This window comes from Myotis brandtii, unplaced genomic scaffold (genome assembly GCF_000412655.1).
Source record: "Myotis brandtii unplaced genomic scaffold, ASM41265v1 scaffold157, whole genome shotgun sequence".
Lineage (NCBI taxonomy): Eukaryota > Metazoa > Chordata > Mammalia > Chiroptera > Vespertilionidae > Myotis > Myotis brandtii.
The window spans coordinates 3,523,911-3,534,630 of NW_005355708.1; the positions used below are offsets into that span (position 1 = coordinate 3,523,911).

The 10,720-nt window shown below is 36.2% G+C and overlaps 1 protein-coding gene across 1 annotated transcript in view; it reads left to right on the plus strand.

Annotated features, from left to right (window-relative positions):
• LOC102238843 (ATP-binding cassette sub-family A member 8) overlaps nucleotides 1–10,720 on the plus strand; it is a 53,650-nt gene that overhangs the window by 20,285 nt on the left and 22,645 nt on the right. The window contains exons 10-18 of the mRNA XM_014536208.1: nucleotides 1,871–2,070; nucleotides 4,069–4,127; nucleotides 5,136–5,246; nucleotides 6,025–6,200; nucleotides 6,650–6,769; nucleotides 7,009–7,147; nucleotides 8,659–8,749; nucleotides 9,604–9,743; nucleotides 9,962–10,081. Of these exons, the coding sequence (XP_014391694.1) occupies nucleotides 1,871–2,070; nucleotides 4,069–4,127; nucleotides 5,136–5,246; nucleotides 6,025–6,200; nucleotides 6,650–6,769; nucleotides 7,009–7,147; nucleotides 8,659–8,749; nucleotides 9,604–9,743; nucleotides 9,962–10,081 (1,156 nt within the window). The remainder of the gene's footprint in view (nucleotides 1–1,870; nucleotides 2,071–4,068; nucleotides 4,128–5,135; nucleotides 5,247–6,024; nucleotides 6,201–6,649; nucleotides 6,770–7,008; nucleotides 7,148–8,658; nucleotides 8,750–9,603; nucleotides 9,744–9,961; nucleotides 10,082–10,720) is intronic.

Below are 10,720 nucleotides of genomic sequence, written 5' to 3' on the forward strand. Positions count from 1 at the left end.
CACACACACATACACACATACACACACACACACACACACACTCAGAGAAATAGAAACCATGTTAGCCGAGGCTTCATAGCTCAGGGGTTAGAGCACTGGTCTCATAGAAACCATGTTAAGTGATGGATATGTTAATTAGCTTGATGATGGTAATTTTTTTCAGGTTTCTCTGCTTTATTTATTTTTAATATAGTTTTTATTGTTTAAAGTATTACAAATAGCTCCCTTTTACCCCCTTTTAATCTCCCCATTCTTTATCTCACCCCCATTCTCTTTCCACCCCCAAGTTCATTATTTCTCAAAACATCACATTGAACACCTTAAATATATATATAATTTTTATTTGTTGATTGTACTTCAGTAAGGCTGGAAAAATTATGAAAGTCACTAATGGCATAAACACACAGAATGCGTAAAAATGTCACCAGTGAGTAAACACAGGTAGGAAGGGAAGAAGGGAAGGGAGTGAGACTGAAGATGCATAGCGAGGTCTTAAAGCAGTGACTTGATCGTGCTGTTTTAGGTAATGCCTCAAGAACAATAACTACCTCTGCCTTCTAGAAGAGCCCAGAAAAATAGATGTCAGGATCTACACTTTTGGCTCATACATTTATTATAGAGTTGGAATTAGTTGTACCTTCCATTCATTAAGACTGAATTTAGCCTGGTGTGGCTCAGTGGTTGAATGTCAACCCATGAACCAAGAGGTCACTGGTTTGATTCCCTGTCAGGGCATTTTTTGGCTGGGTGATGGGTTCTATCTCCAGTAGCGGGCTTGTAGGAGGCAACTGATGGATGTTTCTCTCCCATCCATGTTTCTCTCTCCCTCCCTGCCCCCCAGCCCACTCTTTATATCTCTCAAAAAAAAAAAAAAAGGCTGGGCTTAAGCCTGAATTTAACCAAGTTTACTGTGTTAGAAATTCTTTTAAAGATAAGAAGTATCAATGTGAGAAAGGAAAATTAACTAGATAAAATGATAGAATCATGTATTAATAAATCTCGTGGCAGAATGTATTCAATTAAGCTACATGGTTTTATTTGCTAGGCTTCCTAATCCAGGGGAAAGATGGGTACTAACTAATAATATACCTACGACAGGTATGTAGGGAGTGGTCGGTATATATTTATTGCGTGGATGAATGCCTGAACATGTGAAAAGTACACAGAAGTTTGAAAACCCATCAATCTTACAGTGGAAGCCAGTTGCAGAATATTAGAGAAAAATAATTCTTTCATTTCATAATGTCCATTAACATATCGGAAAACAGAAGAGATAATTAAATGCAAATACACTGTGGATTCATTTCCAGAAAGAGGTTCATGGATAATGCATTCTTAATGCAGATCATAAATTTGCTTCAGAGGAATGTTAGATTTGGAGTTGAGATAAGGCATGAATTCAAATTAGCTTTTGAAATTCCACTCTGTGTTCATTTGCTATAAGTCCTTTTGCCACAGTCTCCCCAATTCTGTCACTTATTTTTCTTAAATCCTAATCAAACTTCTCTTCCAATAATTGTTGATTTATATGCAATAGTTAGTCCTCAAGTCTTCCTCCTTTGCCAGTGTTGATAGAGTTCAGCATGCCCGACCTATCTTGCATTTGTCTTGCAATATCTGATGTTCTTGAGGTTAAGAAGAGTCTTAACATTTATTTAAGTTCCTCCAGAATTTTTTAAAGTCACAGCTTCAGTTCTTCCCAGAGGAACAATAATTATAATAGAGAGATATCTTAGTGATCTTTTTTCTCCTTAAGAAGCTACATATATCCAAACATGTATTTTTTTGTGTTGACCATGTTTCAAGTTTATTGGCAGAAAGGTTGCATTGCTATGCTGCATTGGGGTGACTCTCTCCCTTAACGTGGTGATTGACCCAGAATTTGTCTCCTGGCCATATAGATGAATATGAACACCAATACTCACCCTTGTTTTTCCTGAAGTCCTCATTTTGGTCACGACAACGTAATGCTGATCATGTGGCCCTTGAAGATGAAATATATTCTGATCCTTCATCTAATGACTCTTTTGAACCAGTGTCTCCAGAATTCCATGGGAAAGAAGCCATCAGGTAACAAGGATGCAGATGGAGAACAGGCCAAAGAATGAGGAGCTAGTAGTTCACACCTGAAAGAAGCCAAGTTCTCTCTAGTGCCCTATCGGTGGCTCCCATCGAACCTCCTCCATGCTACATTCATCACTTCCCACTTCAAGCTGAAAAAAAATTCCTTTACCTTTTTTTGTCTTATATTATTGACATTTACATTAAATACAAACTGAGATTTCACCCACAAAGATAATTTGACAAAACACTCATCTGGATTCTTAATCTTCTATCTGTTGTCTTCTCCGACCTGAGCCTCAACCTCACTCTTTTCTTTGCCTGGACTCATTTATTCACACATGGCTCCCATCTTGTTTATTATATTCCCTATTTTTCTCTCACAATTTTTTAAACTTCTCTTTTCTATGTATTGCCCTTTCAAAGAAGATGAAAGAGTAGGGAAGAGGAAGGAAGAGAAGACCTAGAGATAGTCACAAAGGGAATTGAGGGAGAAGTGCCTTTTAGAATGTGCTTTGTTCCGTGCTAGGAACTTTTATTTTCAAATAAAAACTTAGGAAGAAATTTCTCAACATCCCTGACTATTCAAATTTTATTCATCTATCTGTGTCCAGCATATATGTCAGTCTTCTATGACCTGTCTCATATTATTCCAGACTACTGAGCTTCTAGAACCATTTAATTTTTTATTTTAATCTGTCCCATATTTATCTTCCATACTATATTTTTCATGTGACCCAAACTAGGTTTAACCTCCAGCAGATCAACTGGGAGCAAAACAATGACTTTAGTTGATGTGTTTATATGTTTATTTTAATTTTTCTATCTCTTTAGCAGCTCACTCAACTATAAGAACTATGTAGAATGATGGTAAAATGGGATTAAAACAGAAATGAGAAAATCTAAACAGTTCAATATGAATGGAACCTGGATTGTTTGATGAATAGATGACAAAATAAGAAATGTAAATTTGATTCAGTTTATGGATATGTACCTGATAAAATAAAATAGTTAAAATGCCTAGGATTTCAGATCTATTATAGCACCCAGCATGCTAATTCCATTCCTTTCTATTACCATAATCATCATCATAAACCAATATCATCTGATGTTTACTGAATACTTATCAAGAACCAAGCACTATGCACGCAAGATGAAATACTTTACTCATCCTTCCACACAGCCCTAAAGCACTCCAAATTATTAGGTTATAAAAGCCAAAATTTACCCAGAATATGTACATTGGCTAAGGTAACAGAGCTACTAAATGTTCTAGCTGGGGTGAGCTCAGGTGGGTAGGACTGTAAAACCCACTGCTCTCACTGTTATGATCTTTGCCTCTCTCCCTTACTCCACCCTGACCTTGACTCAAATTAACCAAAGGTATCTCCAGCCTGAGTCAGTAGTTCACAATGAGCCCTTCAGGAATGGATGCCTGTGTTACCTCTTGGTCTAGCTTCTTTGGCTTTGCAGTTTAGAAATGATCCTGGTTTTCAATAGTAATGTAAGGTTCCACCTCAGTCGTTGGAATAATATTATCTGGTGATGTGTTCCAAGCATAGGGAAATTTTAAAACTTGGCAGGTGTCCCAGCCGGTGTGGCTCTGTGGTTGAATGCTGATCTATGAACCAGAAGGTCATGGCTCTATTCCCAGTCAGGGTACATGCCCGAGTTGTGGCCTCAGTCTCCAGTGTGGGGGGTACAAGAGGCAGATAATCAATGATTCTCTCTCATCATTGATGTTTCTATCTTTCACTCCCTCTCCCTTCTTCTCTGAAATCAATAAAATATATTTTTAAAAAACTTTGCAGGTGAAGCTAGTGCGCAGCCAAGGCTGGGGGGAAATACCTTTGTTGATTCTCACAAGCATGATTGCCAGAGAGTAAATTCCCAGCTTTTCTATGTACTGAAGGGGGCAGATTCAGAAATCATATCAACCAAACCTAGGATTACCAACTGAAGAAAATTGTCATAACTTGAAACCTCTTTTTCTTTTTTTGTTTTTAGAATCAGAAATGTTACAAAAGAATATAAAGGAAAGCCTGATAAAATAGAAGCTTTGAAAGGTACCATTTAGTTATTATATTGATACTAGAGGCCCGGTGCACAAAATTTGTGCACTCGGGGGTCCCTCAGCCCATCCTGCACCCTCAGTCGGACATCCTTAGCGCTGCTGCGGACGCTGAAGAGGCTCCCACCACCGCCCTGAGCTTGCCAGCCTTGAGCCTGGCTTGTGGCTGAGCAGTGCTCCCCCTGTGGGAGTGCATTGATCACCAGGGGCAGCTCCTGCATTGAGAGTCTACCCCCTGGTGGTCAGTGTGCGTCAATGCAAACAGTTGTTCTGCCATTCAGTCTATTTGCATATTAGCCTTTTATTATATAGGAATAATTTTCTGATTTTCACTCTTGTTTTTGCTCTTGGTGAACAATTACTGGTGGTATTTCAGATTTGAAATTAGTTATTTAGTCATATGATAAAATTTCCTTTCTAACAATTATTTCTACTATGTAAAAGAAAAAATTGATTGTGTTTTCAAATTATATATGTCTTTGAGAGATATATAGTCTCATACTGAGGTAGCCTAAAGCTATTCTGGGTTGTTTTCTACAAACTCAAATTTTTCTTCGGTAATTCTAAAGCTATTGTAGATATTGCTATTTTTATGTGCAAAAATGTCATATACATGAAAGGATTTTTATCCATATAACAATTTACTGAACTATTAATCTATCATTTATTGCCTAAATTAACATTTAGTCTATAAATATTAACATTCACCTGCCATATAGCAGGCAATATCAATGAACTTAAGCATATAAGATGTTTCTTGGTTTTAAAACAAATAATTTCAAATTTTCAAAACAGAATGCACATATAAATTTATAAAAGCATATTTTTTTTTACTTTGAGTTTAACAACCTAATATATTCATATATAGAAAACATGGCCATTCAAGGAAATAAAAAGACAAATTTTAGCTCCACAATAAATTTGTAGTTTTTTTCCTACCTCCCTACCTGTTTTCCTTCCTTCCTTTCTCCCAGCCTTCTTTCCTTTTCTTTTTTCTTCCTAGATCTGGCATTTGACATATATGAAGGCCAAATCACTGCAATACTTGGTCACAGTGGAGCTGGAAAATCAACACTATTGAACATTCTTAGTGGGTTATCTGTTCCCACCAAAGGTAAGAGGGTTCTTCTCCCCCAAAGTCAGGCTGACAAATAAATCAGCTGTTAATAAAAAGTTCTTGTGATCATTAATCACAAACACAGATTACCAGAAATAAACGGAAGTTAATTTATAGTATTCTATAGAGGTATGCAATATTTAATGGAATTTGATTATTTCATGATTTATTTTCTGGTCCTTTGGCATTCCAACTTGTATCTGTTAGCTTTTGCTGCGCAACAAGCATTCCCAAAGCCAATAGCTTAAAATAAAAATGTTTGCTTATTTCTCATTACTCTGTGGGTTGGCTGGTGGTTTTTCTGTCTGGATTAAAATAAGTGGGGCTGAACACTTTAGCATAGCCTTACTTACACATGTGGGGCTCTAGTTAAGACCACAGCACCTCTCTTTCTACATCTCCCAGGAATCTAGTTAGGGATTCTTCATCCAGTGATGCCCATGACTCCAGAAGCAAAGAGGGGGCAACCCCAGGGTGGGGGCACTTCGCAATCCCTGCTTATATCACATCTGCTAAAACTCCATTTATCATAGAACCACACCTAACTATGAGGGGAGAATAAGTAGACTACATCTTAATGGAAAAACTGCAGAAAGGACCTTTCTCCCACCCCATACACCACACAACTAAAATGGAAGTTCATAATGCCTGAGTTGTATAAACCTTGAAGATAAAACCATATTATCTAGAATGCAATAAATAACTCTATAGTGGCTTTTCATTTAGAAAAATATCTTAAGTATAATCTGATGTTAACTTTTAATCTTTGTTATAGGTTCTGTCACCGTGTATAGTAATAAACTTTCAGAAATGGCTGACCTAGAAAATATCAGCAAGCTCACTGGAGTTTGCCCACAGTACAATGTGCAATTTGACTACCTCACTGTAAGAGAAAATCTCAGACTCTTTGCTAAAATAAAAGGGATTCCACCACAGGAAGTGGAACAAGAGGTACATAAATATATCAGAACTAATGTATTGGTCAAAATGAGAGGGTTAAGTCTATTTGCACTGAGTTCTTATGCTTTCAGTGCAAAGTCATATGAAAGTTAAACAAAAAAATCTAATTTAGGTATTTATCTGAGTTAAATGGTTATCTAACATTTATGTATAATTTATATGCCAACCATTATCCTTAACTTTAAATATATTAATTCATTTATTTCCCATAACAACTCTATAAGATAGGTGCTATTATTACTCCCATTTTACATATGTGGAAACTGAGGTTTAAGAGAGCAAGTAACTTGACCATGACTATGTAGCTAGTTAATGTGGAGTGGTATTCAAATCTAGTCAATCTGTCTCAGAATGCATGCTTTCCTGCCTTGTATTTATCAATGTAAAAATAAAAACAGAAAGGAATCTTGTACGTGACACAAATGTTGTCATTTGGTTAGATACAAAGAGTTGTGCTGGAGTTGCAAATGGACAGTATTGAAGACGTCCTTGCTCAAAACTTAAGTGGTGGACAGAAAAGAAAACTCACTTTTGGGATTGCCATTTTAGGAGATCCTCAGGTAAATAAGATGAAATTTAGAGATGGATTAAATTTTTTAAATTAAAACTTTCCATAGTAGTTCCTACCTTTTATTTGCAAAGGACACCTGTGATAAAATATTTATGATGGGACATATATAAGAACAAAGTCCTAACCACAATGATCTTTGAAATATAAATGACATGGTTTCAACGTGTTTTCTGGGAGAACTATATACTTTATTGGAAAGATCCTTTTATATACACCCCTCCACTGTAGATTTTCCTATTGGATGAACCAACTGCTGGGTTGGATCCCTTTTCAAGGCATCAAGTGTGGAACTTGCTGAAGGAGCGGAAAATGGACCGTGTGATCGTGTTCAGTACCCAGTTCATGGATGAGGCTGATATCCTGGCTGGTAAGTACTGGATACTGGTTTCCTTTAAGTATCATGATGAAAACTTCATGAGATTTGAGAAATATGGATTATATGCTCAGCAGCTGTATTGTGTAACCTGGTCTCCCAGCTGTAACCAGCCATTGGAACAGCTGGCAATGATATGAACTGGCCCAAGAATCTTACTCCCAACCACTTCTATGTATGTCCTAGGATTTTGTATCCTTTGATTACATGGAGGTACAATCTGCCAGGAAACTCACTTATTTTGAAGGAAGAGTCTATATTCAAAGGCATAGCTAGTTAATGTGGAGTGGTATTCAAATCTAGTCAATCTGTCTCAGAATGCATGCTTTCCTGCCTTGTATTTATCAATGTAAAAATAAAAACAGAAAGGAATCTTGTACGTGACACAAATGTTGTCATTTGGTTAGATACAAAGAGTTGTGCTGGAGTTGCAAATGGACAGTATTGAAGACGTCCTTGCTCAAAACTTAAGTGGTGGACAGAAAAGAAAACTCACTTTTGGGATTGCCATTTTAGGAGATCCTCAGGTAAATAAGATGAAATTTAGAGATGGATTAAATTTTTTAAATTAAAACTTTCCATAGTAGTTCCTACCTTTTATTTGCAAAGGACACCTGTGATAAAATATTTATGATGGGACATATATAAGAACAAAGTCCTAACCACAATGATCTTTGAAATATAAATGACATGGTTTCAACGTGTTTTCTGGGAGAACTATATACTTTATTGGAAAGATCCTTTTATATACACCCCTCCACTGTAGATTTTCCTATTGGATGAACCAACTGCTGGGTTGGATCCCTTTTCAAGGCATCAAGTGTGGAACTTGCTGAAGGAGCGGAAAATGGACCGTGTGATCGTGTTCAGTACCCAGTTCATGGATGAGGCTGATATCCTGGCTGGTAAGTACTGGATACTGGTTTCCTTTAAGTATCATGATGAAAACTTCATGAGATTTGAGAAATATGGATTATATGCTCAGCAGCTGTATTGTGTAACCTGGTCACCCAGCTCTATCCAGCCATTGGAACAGCTGGTAATGATATGAACTGGCCCAAGAGTCTTACTCCCAACCACTTCTATGTATGTCCTAGGATTTTGTATCCTTTGATTACATGGAGGTACAATCTGCCAGGAAACTCACTTATTTTGAAGGAAGAGTCTATATTCAAAGGCATCGGTCCTTTTACTCAAAATTGAAGGAAATCAACTTAAAATATTCAAACAATTTTGATGTTTGGTCCATTAAAATGTATAATGTGATGATTCTCTATATTCAAAGATTTATCTGCATAACCTCTCTGACTGGCTGGAAGGGAAAACAACAGTCTAAAGTATATAAATAAGATTAAAATGTGTCTATTTCAATGAGTTTTTATGAAGTGCTGTATGTGAAAATACAGAAGCTCCTGAATTAGAGTTGGATCACGCAGACAATGACCTATCTTTTGGGGGGAAAGAACAGAGTCAACTTCCTAACAAACTTTCTTCTTTGCTTTCAGACAGGAAAGTGTTTCTCTCCAAAGGGAAGCTGAAGTGTGCAGGCTCAAGTCTGTTTCTAAAGAAGAAATGGGGGATTGGGTATCACTTAAGGTATGGCCACTTGAGGAGGCTGGAGAATGAGAAATGGGCTAAAGCAAGACATGATGCTCAGAGCAACGCATCACAGCACAGAAGGAAACTTTTGATTATTATATACAGATGTTGATGTATACACATATACACAAATAAAAATAAGGAGATGTTAAGGCAAAATTATAGAGAGATTAAAGATAGAGATATACAGATACGGATATATGGAGTATATAGTATGAGTATATGAGTTATTGATTGGCAGGATTTTAGAGATTGAGAATATAAGATAAATGGGAGATAATGTGGGTATAAGGACACATGTAATAACTTAATCAATAAAAAAATTTTAAAAAAAGAATATGAATATAAGACAACAAAAAAGTTTAGATATATGTGATAGAAAATATATCCACAACACATTATTTGGTAAGAAAGGTATGTATTAAGGGAACTTTCTCAACTGACATTGTATTTCACAACCTCATCATCTCTCACCCAGGGTTTTAACAGTCTCTTAAGCAGACTCCTTGTTTCTTCTCTTTACCCTGGCTCCTCCTCTTCCCTCTTGTTCTTTCTCTCCTGTCCATCCTCTTCATTTTATTTTTATTACTATTTTTAGATAGTAACATATTCTGTTATTTATTGATTGATTCAAAGATAAGATGCTTAACATTATTGTAGTTCAATCTTTTACTTTAAGAGGTCGGCACTATATATAATCTGATTTTTTTTTACCTCTTATTTCATGTTTGGATGACCTATTTCTTGCATTAGATTTTATTTGATTTTTCTTTGTCTCCTAGAGACAAGTAATTTTCTTCATGCAATTGGAGACAATGTTAGATAACACAGATCTATTTTTTTATCACCAGTTTGCAGTTGAATGAAATGTGTGTTCAAGAAAAAATAACATCCATTGTTACAAAGCACATCCCTGATGCCAAATTATCAGCAAAAAGTGAAGGAAAACTTGTCTATACATTGCCCTTGGAAAGAACAAATAAATTTCCAGGTAATGTACAAGAATATCAAGAAATGAAATACATAAGTGTTATTCATAAAAATAATATCAATGATCATTACTGTAACTAACATTAAGAGCATACAATGTGTTCAGGTATTTAAAACATGAGGTAACAATAACTAGACTTTCATCTACAGTGGGAAATATTATATTCTAATTGATGCACTATACTTATTTTGATTTGCTATTGTGTATGTGTTTTTTAGAACTTTATGAGAATCTTGATCTCTGTCCTGACCTGGGAATTGAGAATTATGGTGTTTCCATGACAACCTTGAATGAGGTGTTCCTGAAACTAGAAGGAAAAGCAACTATTGATGAACCAGGTAAATAAAATGCATGAAAATGATCATGTAAGGGTATTCATAACACCTGGTTTAGTATATTGTTCAAGAAGACACCATTCCAGGCCCTGGCTGAGTATCTCAGTTGCTTAGATCATCATCTCAATACACCAAGATTGCAGGATGGATCCCTAGTCAGGGCACATACAAAAATCAACCAATGAATGCATAAATAAGTGGAACAACCCCTCTCTCTCTCTCTCTCTCTCTCTCTCTCTCTCTCTCGTTCCTCTTCTCTCTAAAAATCAATAAATAAAAAACTAAAAAAAAAGAAGACACCATTCCAAGAACATCATTCAGTAACATGATTACAACATGTGGGGTTTCATGATTAAGGCCATTCTTGGACAAGAATATATTAAGGTGAAGTGTATCCCTGTCATTTTTGTTACCTCCATTGCCAATTTTGCCTTGACATTAAAAACAGCCCATTTTCTTCTACCTAAGGCTCATAGCCCTCATTGTATCCCATTTTCTAAGAGCAATTTCAGATGAAACACTTATTCTAAATCTCTCTCCAAGCACTTTGAATGTGTCATCACGCTGCCTGTTGGTCTCCATGGTTTCTGATGAGAAGTCAGCTCTAGATCTTATTCAGGATTTCTTTGTATGATGAGTTGT